The 22,822-nt window shown below is 38.5% G+C and overlaps 1 protein-coding gene across 1 annotated transcript; it reads left to right on the forward strand.

Moving 5' to 3' along the window:
- The first annotated feature begins 18,007 nt into the window (after nucleotides 1-18,007).
- On the forward strand, nucleotides 18,008-22,820 carry LOC104448459 (proton pump-interactor 1). The gene is made up of 7 exons (XM_010062282.3): nucleotides 18,008-18,382; nucleotides 19,703-19,891; nucleotides 20,008-20,187; nucleotides 20,300-20,494; nucleotides 21,282-21,380; nucleotides 21,464-22,063; nucleotides 22,304-22,820. Exons 1-7 carry the CDS (start codon nucleotides 18,008-18,010, stop codon nucleotides 22,601-22,603), a joined length of 1,938 nt encoding a protein of 645 aa, XP_010060584.2. The 3' UTR covers nucleotides 22,604-22,820.
- The last annotated feature ends 2 nt before the right edge of the window (nucleotides 22,821-22,822 follow it).

Here is a 22,822-nt window from a genome sequence, read left to right on the forward strand (position 1 = left end):
GTTGTTACATTCGTCATGGTAGGGGTAGAAAAACTAACTACAATTAAAAAAAAAAATACAATGTCAGTCAATTTGAATGACGAGATCCATAGGATTTTTTTTTTATTGTCATTGGGCGCAAATAATAACCATTTTATTCTAGAAATCAATGTATAGCCAAAAATTTATTTACCTAATCCTATTAATTGTACGAGTTTCGAGAAAAATACATGTTTAATAACGACACAAAATTTCCGTTCTCGAAATATAAATTTGTTTGATAACAACACAAAATTTCACCCTCCCGAGCGACCAAAGGTAGCCGACAGTAACAAGTGACGAACAGTCGGTGGCGGCGGTCGGTAGATGGTGGGCGGTAGGCGGACGGCAACAAGTGGACAACTAACTAGTGGTGAGGGTGAACGATAAAAAGAATTTTTATTTCTCATATTTATTCCAAAAATAGAAAAGTAAAAGATTTTTACTTCCGATTTATATTTTAAACCTATTTCTTGAGTAAAAAATCATTTAAAAAATGAAATTACGTTACTAAATGATTTCTATTCCAAACTTATTCCCGGAAACAGAAAAATAGAAAAATGAGAAACGAAGAGAGACCCACAAGGTCAAGTACTTTGAATTGACATAAAAATATAATGTGTCATCTCGACTTAAATTACTTTGTACTTGTGCATCGCACTCAACATATCATAAATTTTTACTTTGCATTGTTAAAACATTATAGATAGTAGTGTCGCAACCTACCCCTCGAGAGAATAGGTTTAGGAGTATTGCCTAAATGATGAACCTAAGGCCCATGATTAGGCGTAAGCTCTTCCAAGCCCATACCTCGCGTGACATTGGGCATCTTAAGAATTTCGCAAGGAGGAGTTGGCACTAGCTTATTGGGATCAACTAGAAACCAAGTGAGGCACGGGAGTATGCCACACTTCCTATGTAACTAAAAAATTTAGGGTTGTGGACTTGATTACACTAATTGACCAATTAGTACCATTTTGATACATAATCTTGTTCATTTAAAAATAATGATGTTTTGGTTAGGCAACTTGGATTAATTTTATACTTATTCACTAACATGTGAAGTGATCATACGAATGCATAATTATTAAAATAACAATTAGCAACCAAGGAAAGCGATTAAATAAATTGCATGAAAGAGCAAAGAGTTAACATCCAAAAAAAGATAAATAGTAATCCTAACTAGATTAAAGAGAAGCCAAAATCAACATATCAATATTGTGTATTCAAAGGCATTTGTCCCTAAGAACAATTGAGACCTTAAGGTAAAGCCCTAAAGGCTTAATCAAACTTAAACATAATTCCAAATCTAAAAGTTTCCTATTTTTAGGAGAAAATTACTCCAAAGATTAATTTTCAACCTTTTCGAGGAAATTTAAATTTTTTTAGATATTTTTAGATATTTCTGTTTTTTTTTAAAGGAATTTTCGAATTTTCCAAAAAAAAATGGATTTTTGCAATTTTTAATTATTTTAATTTTTTAATTAAATCTTTTTAGAAAAAAGGTCGAATTTTTTAATGTTTTCTGAGTTTTTGAATTTTCGAAAAATTTTGAATTTTTATTATTTTTCGATATTTTTATTTTTTATTTTTAAAAAATTGAAATTTTAATATTTAATATTATTATATTCGAAAAGAAAGGGTTCGGTCCGGTAAACCCATTCCGGCCCGTTAACCGAACCCAAGCCCGGATTAAAGTTAAAATAGACAAAACCCATTACTTAAAAGTTTATTTTTGTTTTCTTTTTTCGTTTTTTATATTAATATTAATATTTTAATCAATTTTTTTGTCTTTTCCCTCTTTTGTCTTTTCCACCGCACCTCTTCTCTGCCCCTTCCTTCCCAAAGTCAACTTTTGTCTTCTATTTCTTTTGTCTTCTATTTCTCTGTTTCGTTTTCCTTTGTACTTTTTTTTTTTTTATACTTTTCTTTTTCTTTTGTTTTTCTCTTCCCCTTTGGTCTTCTCCTCCGCGTGCTTTCTTCTTCGTGCATCTTCTTCTTCCCCGACGCCACCACCCGAACCCCCTCTTAGCCGGCAACCAAATCTTCACCGAAGCAGCAAGACCCGACACACCATCTCCCAAAAACGTCGTCACCGACACCATCCGCCAGTCGTACTGGCGTCAGCCACCGCCGGCCGCCTACTCCAGCGACCATTAATCCATACATCGAAACGACGAAAACTCTCGCTCTCTCGACGATACACAATTATTTCGCGAAAGCCACGCCAAAACGCAATGAGCATACAAAGAGAAAACATGATTCAACGGCTAAGAACACAAACACGGATCGATCCCCATTTAAAACGTGAACTGGCTTCCGGTCCTTTCCGGGACACGGGAAATTTTGACGCATCTAGAACAACTATCAGCTATCAGCTTTCAGGGAGGACCGGCTTGGACCGAAACTTGCGCGAACTAGTCGGCGCGAGCTCCGGCCCGTGGTCTTCCGAAAACAAGGACACACGGTCGGAAAAAGCCTACCTGGTTCGAGGGGAGGGCTGCAGCGGACGGCGGCTGAAGAACGGAACTCCGGCGACGGCTTGGCGACGCGGCGGGTGGCGGAGACGACGCCGAGATCTGCAAGAACGGGCGGCAACGGCGCGGCGCGGGTGTGATCGGTGGCGGCACAGGGCAGCAAGGGGCGACGACTACGTCGGGGTCGGCGGCGTCGTCAGTGGCTGAGGAGGCGGCGGCAGCAGCAGGAACGGTGACGGCGAGCCTCTTCCCTCCAGATCTGGCTTGCTCGGGCAGCAGCGGCTTCACGGGGGCAAGGGCGACGGCTACGGAGCTTCGGGCGGTCAGGGGTGTCGGGTCGTCGCGGCCACAGCAGGGGCGACAACGCAGCAGGGCAAGCGCGCGGAGGCGGTGATCAGCAGAGGCGCGGAGCAGGCTGCTGGCGTCGGGCTGCAGCGGCGTCGCTCGGAGGGGGAGTGACTCGGACCGGCGTGCAGGGGGTCGATGCTCCGTCGACGGGCGGAGATGGTGGGCCGCGACGAGGGAGACGGAGTCGCGAGCAGGCGGGTCGCGGGCCGGCGCGGGCTCCAGGCGAGGCGGGCGGCGCAGACGGACAGGATGAAGGACAGCAGGAGCGACGTCGTGGCTGGGTCGCGGGGCGAAGGAGGGCGGAGTGGCTGCCCCCCAGGAGAAGATGAACCGTGCTACTGGTTTCTTCTTCTTTCTTTTCTTTTCACCAGCTCTCCCTCTCTCCCTCGAGCTCTCTCCCTCTCTGCCCCTTTTCTCTTCCCCTACTCTCTTCCCTTTTTCTTTATTTCTCTTGCTTTTCTTCTTCTCCTATGTCTTTTTCCCTGCAGGTTCCCCACGCCTGCCATGCTCTCTGCTGTCTCCCCGTCGGTTCCCCACGCCTGCCTTGCTGCAGCTTTTGCTTTCTGCAGGTTTCGCGTGCCCCGGGACGCCAGGGACGGAGCAGACCAGTTTTGTTGACTGGGCTGAAGCTGGGGAGAAGCTGGGGCCGGGCCCAGGCCCCGACCCCACCCCCTTAAGCATTTTGTTGTTGTTGTTTTTTTTTTCTTTCTTTTTTATGACAATTTTTCTTTGAATTTTTTTTAGCGACTAATTCCTAACTTTTAAAGCTCTTAAGTTTAAATAAAAATGGCAAAATTTAGGTGTCAACAAATAGTTCATGGGAAGATCTTCCCATGCTTTTCAAACGATAATTAAAGGGAAATTTGATAGTAGCAATCAATACATACATAGGTAGTGAAGAATTTCGAGAGGAAAAAAACAACCTTGAGAATACCCTCTTGCATTTCATACAACTTCTAACATAGTTCGGTGCACTTCAATTGAATATCATTCAAATGAAAAAAAAAAATTATACACACATGTTTAGTGCATTCAAATATAATAGGGATATGTATATTGTCCTAATGCATTATTCTTAGATCTTAAACGAAACGAAACCAAAATTCATGGTAAATGATCATTACATGAACGTTTGGTGACGCTCTATGTAAGCTCATCACAAACACAGCCCTTTGTAAGTAAATCGAACGATCGCCACATGACCATCGGCTTCATTGGAGAGATGCAGCTTGAGTTCTTGCAAGGCACGCCCTGATATAGCAAATACCTCAACATACGAGTTTCATTGATCGTCCCTTGAAAGCCATTCACCTCCACCACCTTCAATGTCCGAGACACACATGTAAAGCTTATCTAAAATCGCCGGACCAGAATTTGCTTGGATTGAACCTAAACGGAGGTTGATAATCCTGAAGAAAGTTGATGAAACGTCAAATTTTTATGTCAATGTCTCATGTTACTCGTTTAAAAGTTATTTATAATCATGTGCCGTCGAATCAAAATAGTTCATTGGAAGAGAGAAAAGGATGAATCGCTCCTACATAACATTAAACAATACGTATGGAAAGAAATCTGATGCAACATCTAATGTGCCATTTGTTTTCTTTGAATGAATGCAAGGATAATGTGTGCATTTAGAGGGAAAATTCTTGGAGGGCTCATTTGGATGGTTAGGATTTCAAGAAAAAGACAAACTCCTGAGGAAGAAGCAATCCCCCAAAACTCATCTCAATGCACTGCAGTGTTCAAAATAAGATGTCCCACATTAAGAGGCGATTGCATTCTCAAGGGCTCCATCCCAGTTGGAACAACCTGATGAACATGACCATATCGTTAGTACACGAACATGTCTTATAATAATCAAGAATTATCTGTAACAGAGAAGAAAATAAATAAGGGGACTGTTAAAAGAGGACAATATTGAAAATGTACTTAGAAAAGCAAGTAAATGAGACGATAAAAGAGGCATGAAAAAACAGAATCTTTCCCTCGCAGGCACGTTTCAGAGAGCCAGGGAGAGAGGGGGATGCTATTAAGGTGATATCTCGAAGGACTCAGCGTCTTTGACCAAGCAATAACCGCAGAGTAAAAGAGAACCAAGAGAGGAAATTTGCAGACGGGTACATATTCAGCAAGAGTTCATTAAGATTTTTTTGCTTCAAGTAGCATAAAGCTTTAGGCACTTGTCCGTTTATTATCTGGGCATGCATATATGAAAGGAGCGAAAAGGCGCAAAGCTAGAACGATTTGTTTTAAATGTGTCCCTTCGCAGAGACAACTAAAGCACGAACAACTACTTGACATTTTTTTCCCCAAAAAACAAATTGGAACTACACGATGGTTGGAAAATGACAGATGCTAGCATTACTGAAACCTCCCAACCAAACATTCCAATTCATGGAATTTGGCAACCGGGACTAACTTTTGAATAATGGCCGAAAATAGTCCTCCTGCTACGAATACAAATGTCAGTTACCAAAAGTTATCGAAGGAATGTCTAATACGAGACAAAAACATGTGAAAGGATAAACTCTTTCGATTTCGGGGTAAGGCTCGTGCGGTGCCTAGGTCCTAGTTTTCGAGAACAGGACCATCTGGACCATGGCCAATTATAGAAAATAATAGAGATAACGAGATAGTACAATCACGGTAATGATTTTTTAAATGATAACGAAAATGGAATTTAAAAAAAAAAAAAAAAAGCATACACTGAATTAATAGAAAATGCCCCTGGAATTGTTCGGATTGACAAGTTCTCCTTTTTGTGTTATTCTCACATTTTAGATCAAGTTCATGCATGAAGTTTCTCTACGTGCATGTCCATGCATTAAGTGACATGTTTTCTTTATTTATCCATACAATAACTTGCAAGTTTTGGGCCATGCCTCATGTTTTCATTCTTATGTTTATGTTGTTTTTATTTTTTACAAAAGTTACGTGATCTATGAAAATTTATGATTCTTTCAATCTGCTCCATCGCGTAAATTTCAGTATGTATTATTTATTTAGATTATGTTGGCACAATCTTACTTGCTATAACTATCGTATTTATGGCAGGTCCATATTCTCTATTTTAAATTAGTCAAAATAATTTATTTCAAAAATCTCATTATCAAAAGTTATACAAATACGAAAAAGTTGGTCCTTTGAATATGTGACTTTCATTTTTCCACTAAAAATGCGATATCCAATAATAGAGAGGCTAATCAAGCGTCCCTTAAAAAGCACGTCTCCTCTTGTTGCCTCCATTATTTCTTCTTCTTCTTTTCAGGAATATTTTTTCTTTGCTAAAATCTTTTCAGGAGTATTTATTCACACGCAAGTACGAAAACTTGTTAAATATATATAATTGACTTACTAGGTAATAAAGAATATCACAATGAAAAACCAACATTGCGAAACCACAAAAAGGGACACATTTTTTGTACACGTAAAATAGTGTCAATAATTCTGACCAAAAATATAGTGTCTATAAACTCATACAAGATATCATTCGAAAATAATATAAAATATATACATCTAATGCATTCAAATATAATAGAAATAGGAAGAATAACTAGAAAAAAGTCATAACTATATTACAATTGTGCCAATTTAGTTCTAAATCTTTTTTTGCCAATGAAATCATAAACTTTTTACATTTATGTCCATTTCATCCAGTCAATTTCGGTTGAAAATCGCCGACATGGACGCCGACCATCCTACATAGCGTGGGCTGTCAACATCCACATCAGCTTTGACCAACGAAAATTTAGTCGGATTGATTGAATTGGCACAAATGCAAAAGGCTTAGGATTGAATTAGTAAAATTGAAATATTTATAACTGAATTGGCAAACTCCGACCAGCCAAAATTAGTCAGATGAACTAAATTGATACAAGTACAAAACGTTTAGGATTGAATTGATAAATTTGAAATATTTATGACTGAATTAACAAAAACGTAATTAGTTTAGGACTTTTCGATTAATTTTCGTGATTATTTCGAGAGAAATGCTAAACACTACATGAGTTACTAGGTGTAATTGGAGTTTAGGCAAGTGTGGTTGTGGAATTCGTTGCTACTCTTCCCGTGCACGTAACTCACTATAAACGAAACACATAAATCTGGTATTTGATTTATTTTCTTATTCCGTCTAAATAATTGTTCGATTGATTGCTTGTGCAACAAAATCGTCAAATGCATTACAAGTAAATCCGAATATTACAATTTTCTTGGATATGTTCAAAGATACAGACAAAAGCAAACCAAACACAAACAAATAAAACACAACAAGCCACTTGGAAAAATAGTACTCTATTACTCTATCTTGTTAGTACAACTCAATTCATTTTCATGATACATTTTAAGATGCTTTGGGAAGCCCCTCACAAACATAGCCGTTTGTAAGTAAATCGAATGATCACCACATAACTGGCAATGTCTGAATAACGCACTTTTAAAGTCTAACAATTACACTGGACCAAAATTTGCTTGGATTAAATATGAATGGCGGTTGATCAAAACAAAGAAGTTGACCAATGTCCATTTTTTTAGAATATATCTGAGTATCATGCGATTAATAAATAAGTAAGGAGCATATTATTTCTTATATAATCAATTTTTGCGAGTTTGAAAGTCATTTTACTAAGTTATACAGTTGAATGTAACAGAGGAAAAAGGATAATGAATCGATGACAGTCAATAGAGGACAATATACAAGAAGAACCAGCATGTAAATGCTCATGTGATCATTCGCTGAAAGATGAGTTCCATCATTTTTTATTTTTTTTTTGGAATTAATTGTGTGGCAAAAGAGATGAAACAACTATGTGAATTCTCGAAGATTTATGTCACCAAGTGATCAAAACAAAAATTGATCACATGAAGTCGTTGAAGGATTTATTTCTCTGAAGAAACGAGTATCATCTATAGTAAACCCTAAAGTTCAAGAAACAAAAGGCATGTATATCTAAAGCCTGAAACTACAATCTTCTAAAACCCTAACGCAGTCCAAGTACGATAGAAGTCTCTAAAGAAAATTGCCACCGCCTCATAGAACTCTAACTGGAATCCAAAGTCAAGTTCAGCCTCTTCCAAATCTCCAGTCAAATGCAACTCAAAAAATACCTGTAGATCCTGAATACTTGAAAAAAATCTCAAGTCCAGTGCCTCAATCCCAAATCACTCCTGATAAAAATAGCAATGCAATTATCAACTACGAATGTCTTCAGCGTCAAATGACTCTCGATTATGCTCAAATGCTCGAGATTCCAATAATTTTTCAACGTCAAACTCTCCAAGAGTGTACAATTCATCAATAGGGCATTAAGAGTAGACATTCTCACTGCGATGTGCTTAAGCAATTGGAGATTCATCAATTGACCGGCTAGAACTGCATGTGAACAGCATCAAAGACTCAAGAGCCATCATGCCATCTTCATGTCACACTACTTTGTGATTCTCCATATCTTTCTTGTGATATTTCGAAATTTGGTCATTATTTCAAAATATATAAAATAGTTATTTCATTGATGTACTTATGGATATTTTACTTTGATTTATCACTCACGAGTTAATTAATCTATCATATGAAGTCGTAGAGGGTTAAAACACAAAAAATCAAAGAATTCAGTCAGGGATCAACCGCTTAACCGTAAGGATCAACAAAGGTTAATACAACATTGTTATAAGTCAATTAGTGAATGGATATAAATTGATTTGATGGAAGTACTTAGTCGATTCGTAGGGGATTCCGCACGATTACGATACTTGTGTAGAACGACAAGAAACCGATTTTCTATTGATTTTGTACTCAGTGTATGTAATTGAACCCTCGTGATTGCATGATAGCCAAATGTCATGCACCATTCGAAGAAGCATAAACGTGGATCGAAAATTATCAACCACAAGTCAACTATGTGGAAAACCCCCAAAAGCCATCCAATAAAGTTGTACTAAAGTCGTATTTAGTTTCTCATGCGGCAGCTACAATATATTACAGTATGCAATTGTTATTTCCCTGCCAGAGATGTATCCGAAGTCACTCTCTCTTTTTGCTGGCACCTGTTGTCGAATCGTCTTTGTAAGGTTCCACACGGTATGCATACTGCTGAAATTTATAACATCCAATCATGTAGGTTGGATATCACAGGTAATTTTTCACACTATTAATTGAAAACCTGAGCTCATGGGACCCCTTCCGAGAATTAGGGGTTTAGAAAAACGTTATAGATTTCCAACAACTTTCTCAGGACAGATACATAGATATCCAAATTATTGGAATGACGATTGAAAGACACGCATGTGCCGCTTGACTGATGTTATTTCCCCAGCCACACTGAATGTTACTGAAAGTGCAACACACGGCTGTGCAGATATTCATAAAGTAACCCAAGAAGAGAACATATGCACAAACTCTACCTGGAAGAGTGTCATTGGGAATGAATGGTGAATCTCTCCCTTTAATTTCATCTGGGACAATGTTTTTGCTAATGGATATGTTCAAGTAGCCATAAACTAGTGCCAAGAACTTTGCAATCACCTGCACATGATAGGTAGAAATGCTCAACCCATCTAGATGACCTTCACCACCTGCATGAGTCTTTCTCTAGTAATGCAAAACATGGTGATGGAGTAATAAACATCAACAAATGAATTGGAGTACGTGGCTTCAAATATCATGTCCTTACCAGAGGTTCGAATCCAAGAATGTGAAAAACACTTTCCTTCCTTCATAGTCTAACAAACCAACACACGAGTCTAGAGCATATACAGGGGCCATAAGGATGATGATGATTATGGCCTTCTGCTCCTTTGGCTTCTTCCAATAGAAGAAATGCTCAGAAAGAAGTTGTACAGAAAAGTGGGTCGTGAGCATCACACAGATTGTGGAACCGAGAAGAGTAAGCTGTCCAGGATTCATTGTCGCAGTTGTTCGTTTCACTTGAGTTTTGATACCTGCAAAATGGCATAAAATTTCTTGAGAAATAAGGCCAACATAACCAACCGATTGGATTTCAGCCCGAGTTTTCTAATGCATTTATAATCTTATTCCAAACTATACTATAAGGAACTACGGCGTGGATTTTACAACCTCAATACGATAACAAGATTCACGCGAATGCTACATACTAAAAGACAACGTCAATAGCCACTCAATTTTCGCAGAACGGGGGACTCTTTCTTCTCTTTCGCGATCAAATTAGATCCACTTCATACATGAGAGGTCGCAAATTCGATGAACTGATGCAAATAGCATTCCTCAAGTTACCCACTTCCACAATCAACTGAACGAAGAGGAAAAAAACAAAAAAATGCAAACTTTGAGCTTTCAAGCTTTCTCAAGTCAACAAAAGCAGCTCTTGTCAACGACTGAAGCTAAGCCCTCCTCCCGCAGCTACGCGATGGACGAATTTCTCAATATATTCAGCTAGTATTTCCGAAAAAAAACCAGGAAACTGGAATCGGACATGGGCAACATCGACCCAGTTCGTGCTACCGCCGACTTATCGTCAAACAAACCGGGGGGCGGTCAGCAGCGGAGGAAAGAATCGAAAAGCAGAAAAAATTTCGGAACTCTTCGCTGATCAAAGTGGAGAACACTTGCCGGGAGCGGAGAGACGGTCGCGCCTCGAGTGAGACGGAGCTTCAGCCTGCGATCATGGACCTGAAGAGGGACGCGAAATGACGGAAGCGAGAATGCCAATCCGTGTCCATACATGCTTTAGATTTCGTTCATTTTCTTCTCTTTGGGTAATTATCCAAAACAAGATGACCACATTTGCTCTCTAACTCCAATTGTTTTGCGAGATATGAATTATCAATAATTTAATGATCCTTTATATCATTTAAAATAATTAATTAATAAGAATTTTCAATAAGAATTTTTATTTAAATATTTTCGTAAATAATGAAAATATTTTTCATATATTCATTAGGCGATATTTTTAATCATTTTCAGAAAATTATTTTTTAAATTATTTATTTTACACAAGACAAGCATTGAAAATTAATCCTCCTACATTTGTGTTTCACGCAATATAGTTGTATTATAAATATTTAAAAAAAAAGAAGGTAAAACATGATTACCAAATGAAAATCACACCCATGATGGATATTCGCTAGAATAATAACCATCAATAAATCGAATAATGGTTTTACCTAGCATGATGTAACTAAATATTAGTTACATTGAAATTAATAGGATTTAGGAAAGTTAAAATTTATATATATGTTCTCCAACATTGAGACACGTGGAAAGATGCGATTGAATGGTCGTATCATGACTAGTGAGATACATAACATATAAAACGTATTATGGACGTACTTGTCATCCCATTATAGAATAATTCTGAATGACATATGTAATGTGCATAGCATCTTTAGGATAATTTCTCCCAATCGTTTGCTTTAATGGATTTTCCTAATTTAGTCATCTCATTGTACAGGGACATGATCAGAGATACGTCGAGGAACACCGCCATAGCTTGTATCAAAACTTCCTTACAAGGATACCATCAATTTTCAAAAGACTACTTACCTATTCCATAAGAAAAGATTATGCTTTGAAATTAATGATACTTTCTTGCTTAATTGTTCAGCAAGTGTCTTCAGCACATTTAGTTATTGAATATAGTAAGGCAAAGTGTCTTCTTAGAAATGCTTTTGCGTTTGGGAAGGCTTTTGAGGAAAGTCCTTGAGAAAATGTAAAAGCCCTTGAGTTAAAGGAGTTTTTTAAAATACAAATTGTGTTTGATAAATCGTATTTGTGAAAGTCCATTGTGAATTATTTTTGAGTAAAATAGTGTTTGGATAAATTAAATCTGCAAAAGAATTTTGTTATTAAAAAAAAAGGAAAAAAATGAGAGTTGGCCGGTTACCGTTGGCGAAGAGCTAACAGTTGCCGGCAAAGGGTAGGCGATCCGGCGAGGGGGAGGCGGCGCGGCGAAGGGCAGCATTTGGCTAGGGTTGCCATGCGGAGGACACAACGTGGTGAGGATTGTGTGACCCACCGTGTCGCGGAGGTCACCAGCGCCAGCAATTTGGTTGCTGCAACCTGTTGCGCCACGACCTCCATGCGAAGGTCGCCGGTGCCGCTCGATCTGGTCACAACGACCCGATCACAAGATTTGGGTCGCCACGACCCTTGCCAAGCGGTCACACTATCCACCACATCACAAAGGTTGTTGGTTCACCGCGACCCAAATTTGCGCGCAATTTGGGTTGCCATGATCCTCGCCGCGCTGTGTCCCTCGTCGGAGGGTCGTGGGACCCTAGCCGAACCACCCATCCTTCGTCGCACCGCCTGCCCTTTGCCAGACCATCTACCCTTCGCTGACGACCACATGTAGATGTTGGTCTAGAGAGAAGGGAAGAAGATGAAGATGATGAACAATTGTCGGGGTAAAGCTGGAAAAATGAAAAATTAATGAAGACAATTTCGGAAGAAAATTTTTATTAGCTTCAAAGTTAGCATGCTGAGAAAGCCCAAGGCAGCCCCCAATCTACCTTGGGCTTTTAGCCTTGGGGAGGCTTACCTTTGGCAAAGGCAAGTGGAAATTTTTTTGCCAAATACCAAATATTTGGCTCAAAGGCCTTTACCCCTCCAAAGTCCTTTGGGAAGGCAGTTCCCAAACGTAGCCCTAGTAGGTATATCAAATTACTTTATCTCTAAAGTTGCAGGGTTATGTGGATTCAAATCACTTGAGTGATCAATATAGCGGTAAGAGTACTGATGAATATGTCTTTATAATTGTAGGCACAATAACAAGTAAAGTATCTCAACTATAGAAGGTAGTGGCTCTATCAACGACATAAATAAAGTATGTGGCTATCACGGAAGCCTATAAGAAAATGATGTGTTTATAAGATTATATGGATGAGTTATATTGAAAATAGCTAGTGAATACACTAAGGAGTGATAAAAAGGGCAAAGCATTTAGCGAAGAATGTAACTTATTGTTTAAGAACTAGTCATATTAAGATACATTATTATTTCATCTAGTAAGCATTGAAGGAGAATGAGTTAAAACTACGAAAGATTGATGGCTTGAAGAATCTAACTGACATGTTTATCAAGGTAGTAGACAAAGAGAAGCATATTTTTCGTGTTACTAGCTTTTGAAGTAGAATGGATACGAAATTGTTTGGTGCATCAAATGTATATGTCTTCAAAAGTAAGACTGTTGGTGGGTAAAGCCAAAATAATTTTTTTTTTTTTTTTTTTTTGGGGTCTTTTCTCTTCATTTTGCTTTTAGATTAAAAGCTACACCTCATATATCAGCTATTGAGAGGTAGCGACTGTGAATGGCTAAAACGAAAATAAAAAGAGCGAAGAAAATTTGTTTTGTTTTCCTTTGTGAACATTCTCAATCTCCATCTTGATTTTTATTTTTATTTTTTGGTCAAAATCTCCATCTTGATTTTGAGAGAAGATTATTATTGTATAAACAATACAATCCCCTTCTTTTTTTCCTCCTTACATTCCTAGCTTGTCACTTTTTAGGACCAATAGCACATTAGATTAAAAATCTCATAATAAGTCAATATAACCTACATTTGAAATTGTCAAAATAGAAATAATTTTAATAATCATATTCAATCCTTCTATTTATATCGAAAACGAATTATATCTTAAGTAGGAATTTAATTTTTCATCGTTCCTCATATTTTGCAATTGAGGCATGCTCTTGATGGGAAGTTTTTGTAGATCAGAAGTTTATGTAAATCCTAACAATACATGTTGAGAAATTTAAAACTTTTGGTATAATCGAGGTGAGTAAAAAGAACTGTCCGAATCAAGCCAACAGTTTTGGGCGGTTCCAATTCTACAAATGGAAACTAGTGAATATCGCTTGATTTCAGGTATGGACTCCCCACCCGGACCGATACATAATTTTTACTTCTTATTTTTACAAAAATAAAAACCTTGATTACTAGTATGCCCTAATTCACTTCACATCACTATTTAGAGTACCCTAATTCACTTTACTCACCTCTCAGCCACGCAGCACGCTCATACAGTGGTGTTATCATCACTCACGCCCCCTCTCTCTCTCTCTCTCTCTCTCTCTCTCTCTACTGGATTTCTACTCCGACATCGGCAAAAAAGCCAAAGGTCACTCCTCATCAATCTCGAGCCCATATCTCCAGTTACGTGCATCCCACGGATTTTCTCGTTCGTTGTTTTGTTCAATCGGTTGATTTTTTTATCCGATGTGTGCGTTGTTGTGGTTGTTTGTGGTGCAGATCTTTTACAAGGATTACCAGAGGGACCACAAGTTCACCGTCACTCCCTCCTTGGTCATGGGAGTTGTGAGTTTTCCTCTGTTTCTTGAAGACCTTTGCATGTTTATTCACTTCATTAAGGGACCCTTTAAAGTTGTTTATGGTTTTCCGGTCACTTTTTCGCACCAAAACATTTCCCATTCCTAGTTCACAACTGGTTTCTAGACCCATCCGGAAACCATCCAGAAACCAGGCCGAGATCTAGTTTTCAGGTGAGTCCAGAACTAGGTAGGCAGTATTCGATTTCAGGGTGGGAGCCAATGCCAATCACTCCCATGGTTTAGGGGTATATATATTATTTATTTATTTATTTTTGCAAAACCGGGCCCAAAGCATAATTTCAGAAAATTAGGTGGCCGGGTCCATCTCCCACCAACGTTTGTTAGCACAATTCAGACAACTAATAATAATCATCATCATCATATTTATAACTATAATTCACTGAGGATTCGCATTTGCAATACTATTATCTCTTACATTAGAAAGAGACCAAACCAGTTCGCGTGAGGGAAAAAAAACATGCATTTGGGTGGAGACAGAAAAATAAAAATCAAATAGGGAATACATTTTAATGATTATAAGTGAGAAAGTTTTACATTAATCCTTGGAAAGAAAATTTTCGTGATAAGGTCATTTTGATGAAGACTATAAACTTTGAAATTTAAGGGAGATAAATGAAATTATTCATCGACTCATCTGTCCACATTTATAATATTTTGTGAATGAGTAATTGAGCATATCTAGGAAAAGATAGAAGAATAATTGATATTCCTTCAAAGAGATAGCTGCCCCTTACTCTATATAACAGCATAGATATACAGAGGATATATCTATTCGCAATATTTCATGAGAAACTTTAGACAAATCTTGTACTTACTATAATTTCTTATTACCAGAATTGAATGAATTACTATTTTCTTTCTTTAGTTATAAATACTAGGGCATAGTTCTAGAATTACACCATTACTCTCCCCTAATAAGACTTGATCTTGTCTCTTGTCAATAAAGGAAGTAAATCTCTTGGTGTCCTATTTAATGTTAGAATGTCATTTACATAAGATTTTATTAAAGTATTTGACTTACTATCTAATCTGTTCACGGTTTTCCTTTCTTAAAAGTATGTCCGATTCTGAATATTAAATGCTTTTGGATTATGGAAATTAGTCACCATCTTTGCCAGATGGAAATGGCTTTTTCGCATTTACCATTTGTGTAGAAAAAGGGCAAATTTTGCTTGAAAAGGAAGTTGAAGTTAAATGGGCATTCCCCGATATCAATTTCCAATTTTCCCCCACTTGCTGTGCTCCAAATGGGCCTTCTAGGGAAATAGGATAATACTGGAGGGCATTATGGTAATTATGCAAAAAGTGGCCCGCAGATTCACCTGCGAACACAAAGGTTCACGTCCACGTCCGAATGGATTTTGCCCGAAACTCCGCATCGGAAGTCAAAAGACGACAAAACCCAAAAAAATTTGAAAAGGAAAAATATTTTTAAAAATGCAAATCCACGCGGCGTGGGCCCCCACATCCTCTTTCTTCATTAAAAAAACTCGCATCATCCGTTTTGTACCCATTTTCCACGTCATTAATTAGGGGAGATTTTCTTACATGAGAGTCCATATGGCAAATTCACCTAGGGGCGTTGAATTAGAGTTGTCAGATGCGGGGCGATTTACAATAAATTCACATTGCAAAAACAGGTCTGATCGAGTCATTGATTAGAAATATCCATTTTATTACATGCTATTTAAGACTGGACTCTTGAATGGAGTTAATTCGGTAACTTAGATCATCTGTTATTCTCTGAAATCCGGTCAAAATTTATTTCGGGAAGGTACATCATTAGCCTTAGATCCATATACAAAATGCAATTAAATCTTGCACAGTTTGCAATCAGATTCTAAATTTCTTTGAGATATGCAATCAAGTCATAGACCAATATTGAAAATTCGTAAGTTAAAGAATGTCATGTTGGTAATTTCAAGTGTCGCAAAGCAATTTTATTTATTCGTCGGAATGATTGGATTGAAATTTTTCAAAGAGTCGTAGAATTCGGATGTGTTAAACACAAAATTTATGACTTTTGCTCAACTTTCCTTTACTTCGATGATTCCATGCCGACGGTGCCATTTATTTTAATTTGTTTGACGGTTGAATATGTTGCTAAATTGGCTTAGATGAAATAAAATATGAGACTTTGTTCTATTCATTCTCCATTACCAAGATAAGCCACAGTCATACTCTTCGTAATGCAATCAATAAAATTCACCAAAATTGATTCGACAGTTGGCGGTGCGATTGATTGGTGACGTGAATAGACAGTTTGAACCTTAGTTCAAGTAGAGAAAAAGGATACATAATCAATACCAACAGCAAAAATCACGATATTTTAATGATTATTTCGGATGATCTTGCATAATAAGTAAGATATAAACAAAAACAACTAAAGCATCATCGCTCATCCGTTTTATTTAGAAAGTTGGGTAGTTCATATTTTTGGACAAGCACTTATATACATAGAAATGCTTCTTTTTAGAATTCCACCGTCTCAATTACGATAGATTCCGAACCATCTAAAGGCGACCATACGAGATAATATTGCTCTGTCAACATTTCTATTGTCTCTCTCTTTTTCATTTTTTTTTTTGGTTCCTTGAAGTGCTTAATTGACTCTAATATAATCAAAGATTTTCTTACAGGAGTTCCAAAAGACAGATGACGTCGGAATACTCCAATGTTAAAATTGGATTCAGGAGGGGCACGGAGAGAAAAAGGAAGAGCAATCCATGTCCTTGCATGCAAAAGTAAGTTTCCGAAATTGCCCTTGCTCTTCAAACTGCCTATAAAGGCGGTAGTCCTCCCGAGTCCAAAGTCCACTTTTTTTCTTACTGCTCCGAGAGATTTAAGAAGAACCAAAACCATCTCCTTCTCTCTCTCTCTCTCCCGAATTTAGGAGCAACGGCTGACTCATTGATTCAGAGAGACTTGTCAGATAGAGAAAACGAGACCGAGATCTGATCCGTTTGCAGTTCTTTAGATTTCTTTGTCGACGGAACACCCAGTTCTGGTCGCTTCTCTTTTTCCTGGAGAATTCTCTCTCTATCCCCGGTAATCTTCTTGCTTCGACCCGTTTCGGACTGTGTTGCTACGATCGTGTTTCTTTCTTTCCCGGCCGTTTTTTTTTTTTATTCTTTTTCTCTTTCTGGGTTTTCAGTGGGCGTTAATCTTGATCAGGCAAAGCGGAGTGTCATCGCCTAGAAATCTTGTTTTTCTTGGTCGTGCTTCTCCTGTGGGGTTCCCGTCGTTCTAGTGTTTGATCTCTCGTTTGATCTTGCATGCATGTTTGATCTGATGTTTTGGAACGATGCGATGTGCCCGTTTGATTTCTTGCATTTCTTTCCGATCGTGCGTTTGTGAGCGATGGTCTTGATAGAAGATGAAGCTGCCCAGATTTTTGGTTCTTTTTTTTTTTACTTTGGATTCGGATATCAACGTGCAAAGTTATGTCACATTCATTTTGATGGAGCTCGTTTTGCGCTTTGTTTCTTACCTTGATTGTGCTTAAATTTTGGTGTCTTTATGCATTGTCCTTGCAAATGATCAAGAGCTGTTGAGAATTGCTCTTAGGAGATTCATTTCTTGGGTGTTTTCGATCAAAAGATCTGGGCCTGCGATTCGTTTTTCTTTTTTTCCTTAGTTTTTTTATTACAAGAATAATGGCTGTCGAAATGAATTTTCAAGTCTGACGTTCTTGTGGATTTGAGACGGCTAACCCAAAATGAAAACAGAAACAATGGTAAGAGAGTTATGTGGGGGAAAGTAGCTAGATGACTGTATATTTAATTTTTGTCTTTGGCTCTGCACACATGATTTTTAATTGGTGCAGTAGCAAACATGGCTATTGAAGTCAATGGATTTGAGGTGGCACCGCCACCTGTAAAGGCTTTAGCTGAGGCGGACAGGTCTTTGCTGATTAAGAACGAGAATGGGAAGCTGGAGCAAGGATTGACCCCCAATGCGGACATAAAGTTTGGTTCTCATGGAGATGGATTGGCAAACAGCGAAGCAAATAAAGTTTCTGATGCAAACTTACCCAAGGATGCTGCTGATGAATGGCCGGCACCGGATAAGATTCACTCCTTTTATATTCCTAAGTGCAGGTCGCACGATGATCCTCAGATAAAGGTCAAAATTGACCTAGCCGATAGGGAGATTCAACGGATGAATCAAGCCAGGTTCCAGATCACCGACAAACTGAGAGCAAAAAGGGTAAGTTTAAACACTCGCGGTTTTTCAAGTAACAGTCATTGTACTAGAATGGTATCCTTTCCCTTTTATATCGTTATGATTATGGTAGACAAGATAGTCAAACCTCAGGGTTGAGGGCTTCACAGCTTGTCATTCTTCTAATCCAGTGCCTTGATATGAAAGGCCAATGACAAGCAACAGGTAGGGGGCATTCCTGTTGCTTAGCATATTCAATCTGTTACAAATGGTAGAAAATTTCCATCACTTTTGAGGTCACCAGAGTTTTGAGGACAAAACATGTGTGAATTACATTTTTAAGAAAACGACAGTCATTGATGGTTGTTTTACTTCGCTAGGGTTGAGTATGTTAGTTGAGAACTGAACAGGCTTCGTGCATTTATTGTCACCCTTACGTTAAGCATATTAGAACGCGATGTGCCGAAGAGTACGTATGGGTTAAGTATGGATGTCAACATTTCTCATCGTTTGTCATTTGAGAAAAAAAGGTTATGTCACTATGCAAAAGCTGCTTTTTTATAACAAACTTTGACCATGAATGTTGAGTAATTTAAATAAGCATTGCTAGCACATAATTACTAACCAATTGTGTATTGTACCCCTTGCTCAAAAAGGCTTGCCCTGGTGGCTGGTGACATTCATATTCTGAAGCAAAGTCATTGCTTTAATGCCTTATGTAGGACAGTTCTTGAATTAAGATGCCATGCAGTCGAAATCAGTCTTATGCCAATGTAGTCCATGTCAACTTTACTGGTTGCCTCAAAACTCTAGTTTGGTTAAGCATATCTTTCAGTTAGATTAGGTTGCTTAGGGAAAAATAGATTAATCTTTTATATGGTGATTGTTGCTTTGACCACCACGAAGGGGCCATTTCGTGGAATTAGCTCTATAAGGCATTAAAAGCTTGTTTAGGCGGTTCAGGCTCTAGTGTATGTCTCCTGGTTTCAGGGGGTGATTCTTACATATTTTTGTGCAAAACTCTTAAGTTTGACTTTTACTAAAACAGAATGGTAAGAGTCAATCATAATAAGTTGTACGCCTCTATTTCACAAATTCATCAATACATTGGCATTGTTTGGATCTATTTTCACTCAGAAAATGCACAAGCTTATATATTTCAGGGTAGTGGTTTCTCCTCATGGCCAATTGATTTTTTTTATTTTTTTTACTGGACTTTCGATGCCAAACATCAAAATACACAGAAAAAGCAAAGGCGTATTACCCCTTTGGTCCCCCAACCAGCCTCACTTCTCTCCCACGAACACACGTAGTGCAATCAATTTGGTAGCATATTTCATTTGTTAATATTTTCTTCATATGCAGTCCCAGCGATCAGACATAATCACTCAGCTGAAAGCTTTGGGCAATGAGAACAAGCAGTTTAATATGATTGCTGAAGAAAAGAGGAAGGAAATGGAACCGTTGCATGATGCTCTAGGCAAGCTCCGCAATGGGAACAATGCTGGTCATGGTAGTGGCATATGCTCATCAGAAGAAGAACTTAATGAGCTCGTAAGTTGGTAGTTTTAAGCATATAGACCACCTTCTATATTGTCCTTATTTATTTTAATACATTGTTAGCCTTTTGTTTTAATTTATGATTTGTTGGTTGCTACTGGTTGTTGCAGATCCAGAGCTTGAATTACCGCATACAGCATGAGAGCATCCCATTGGCTGAAGAGAAGCAACTTCTACGGGAATTAAAACAGCTTGAGGGCACACGGGAGAAGGTTATTGCAAATGCTGCACTGAGAGCTGATGTGCAGGGTAAATATGGTCAGCGAGAAGAGATTCAGAACCAGGTTAAAGTAAGGAGTGTGCACTTTCAAAGCACAGCTTAACACACCCTTGTTCTTTATGATTTGATACACGCAGGAAATAATGAAATTATCTGACCACAGTAACATTATTTTATTGTAGCATATGGGAGTTGGCTTGGATGGAGTGAGGAAGGAGCAGCAGACAGTTAAGGGAAAAATTAAGAATCTCAGGGAAGAATTGGAGGGTATAGAGAATGATATAGGGTCTTTGCAAGATGAGCTGCCAGCTACCATTGAGAAGAGGGACAAAGCATATGAAAACTTGCAGGACCTGAGGAAACGGCGTGATGAGGCGGTATGTTCTTAGATACACACCTAGTGCTGGTCTTTCTTAGATTGCTTCTACATGGATTGCCAACTTAGCAGCTTAGTTTTCGAGTCATCTGTGTGTGAATAATGCTAATGTGTGGTCAGTATTGGACATGATCTGTATGGTTTACTTAAAGCTCCATATGTTTTAGTATGGTACTTTGAAGAATATATAATAATTACTCTCAGACTGGTGGTGACTGGTACCTTTATTCCGATTTGTAGCTGTAGGCGGTCTTCTTATCCTTCACTGTCTTTTTATGCTCAATGGCCTAATAGAGGCTTTTGTTTTCCGTTTATGACTCAAAAATGTGATTAGTGGGGAATTTGTGTATACATTTTGCCAATTAGGAAGAATGTTATTTACTGGGTTTTATTTTATTTAGCAGGTTTTTTGGTCTATGATCAGCATACTTAGAAATATTTTTCTAGAAAATTCTATTTTTATGGTTGTATTAACTATATTCGTTAGATGATAATAAATAAACTTTCTAGCATTTAAAATTTAATCTTCTGGATGCTGTGCTGTTTTCTTGTGCTTAGAATTAATGCCTAGCTACTTCAGACAAAATCAATAAGCTCCTCAGTTTCTAAAGATTGAATGTAATTTTGATCCTTCTTGGGGATTTGAGAAACTGACGGGGTAACTTTTTCTGCTGCTGAAAGGAAATGGACTGCAACATGTTTTTCATTATAGGAGCATTAAGTCGAGAGATACGATACTTTCTCCTGTAGATGATGCTCATAACATTTTACTTTCCATTCTGTTTCAGAATGCCCCTTTTTACCAAAGCCGTGCGATTTTGAACATCGCAAGAGACCTTGCTGCAAAGAAGGATGTTAGTGCTCTTGAGGAGCTTGCACTGAATGTGGTTTGTGATCCTTAATTCTTAATTTGATGTAGATTGCATGTTACGCTTCCATCCTTTGCTTCAACCCTTCGCTCCCTTTTCAGGCTGAGAAGTTTTTCTCCCTCTGGAACGACAGCAAGAGTTTCAGAGATGATTACCTCAAAAGAGTGTTGCCATCATTGGATGCCCGACTGTTGAGCAGAGATGGAAGAATTAGGAATGCCAACGAGAAGCCATTAGCAGTTGCCGAGGTAACAACTGCTGTATCCAGAAAAGAGACAACGGTGAAAACTGAAGTGACCAAGGAAACAACTGCTGTATCCAGAAAAGAAAAAAAACTGTATCCAGAAAAGAAAACTGAATTGAAAGGGCCAAAAGAAGATTTCAAACCACCTCCGCAAGACAATGTTGCTACTGTCAAGAATAACCGGAAAGAAGCTGTAAAGAAAGCGGTTGATTCAGCTGCCACATTTGAGCTTATGGGGACGAAGTCTAAAGAGGACACTGAGGACTTTGTTGTGGTGACATCGGAGCAGGAGGCTCCGAAAGTGACTGAAGTCGACAAAGAGAAGCTGAAGGAGATGAAGAGGCAGGAGCAAATTGAAAAGCAGAAGCAGGCTCTAGAAAGGAAGAAAAAGCTGGCAGAGAAAAATGCACTGAAAGCGGCAATTAAAGCTCAAAAGGAGACTGAGAAGAAACTCAAGGTAATCATCTAATATTTCCTTCTACTAGAAATTGCCCCTCTCATTGAATCCCTTAACATATTTTTTTATGCATTACGGGAAAGTGACGATAGAACTACCTTTTCCCATTGCGCAGCAGAACGTTGAAGCTTAACATGTTGTCTTTGGATGCCTAATAAATTTTCCAATTCTTTACCTACTCGGTTCTAGCTTTGAAACTGGCAGAAGCTCATTTTCTCTTGTGAAAAATTATTTCTTCAGGATCGTGAAAAGAAGGAAAAGAAGAAGGTGATGACGTGGAATCCTGATGCGGAGGAACTGGCTGAGGAGGCTGCCGAAGCAGAGAAGATTGGGAAAGCTCCTGACGCTCCGGCCCCTGCGAAGGAGAAGGTTCAAAAGAAAAGTGCTTACAGAGTGAAAACTCGAACAAAAGGAGTCGAATCGGTTCCAAAGGCCATCCTGAGGCGGAGGAGGTCGCAGGCCTACTGGATGTGGGCCGTTCCCGCTGCTGTTTTGGGAGCTCTGGTGGCCCTAGCTTATGCATATTACTCTCTTCCCTGAGGAAGAAGAGGAGTTAGAACCGCTGGCTGGATGAGGCCCTAGCAAACGGGCAGTTTTGCCTATAGAAAGCTTGAACTTTGGGGGTAACCTAGTTCTTTTCAGTCCCAACAAGGAATGGGACTTTTAACTCAAACTACTTTCAGAAACTCAGTTTGGCATAGGACCTCCGGATAGCGGGCAGAGTAGATTTGCGGATTATAGTCAAAGTTGTTCGAATTT

Source organism: Eucalyptus grandis, chromosome 6 (assembly GCF_016545825.1).
Source record: "Eucalyptus grandis isolate ANBG69807.140 chromosome 6, ASM1654582v1, whole genome shotgun sequence".
In the NCBI taxonomy this organism is placed as follows: Eukaryota; Viridiplantae; Streptophyta; class Magnoliopsida; order Myrtales; family Myrtaceae; genus Eucalyptus; species Eucalyptus grandis.

What these genes read in the sequence shown, in the direction of transcription:
- LOC104448459 (XM_010062282.3), top strand. Translation starts at nt 18,008, where the DNA reads ATGGCTATTGAAGTCAATGGATTTGAGGTGGCACCGCCACCTGTAAAG. An exon ending in AAGAAGAACTTAATGAGCTC is followed by an intron (nt 19,892 to 20,007) that starts GTAAGTTGGTAG and finishes TGGTTGTTGCAG; the next exon opens with ATCCAGAGCTTGAATTACCG. An exon ending in AGGAGCTTGCACTGAATGTG is followed by an intron (nt 21,381 to 21,463) that starts GTTTGTGATCCT and finishes CTCCCTTTTCAG; the next exon opens with GCTGAGAAGTTTTTCTCCCT.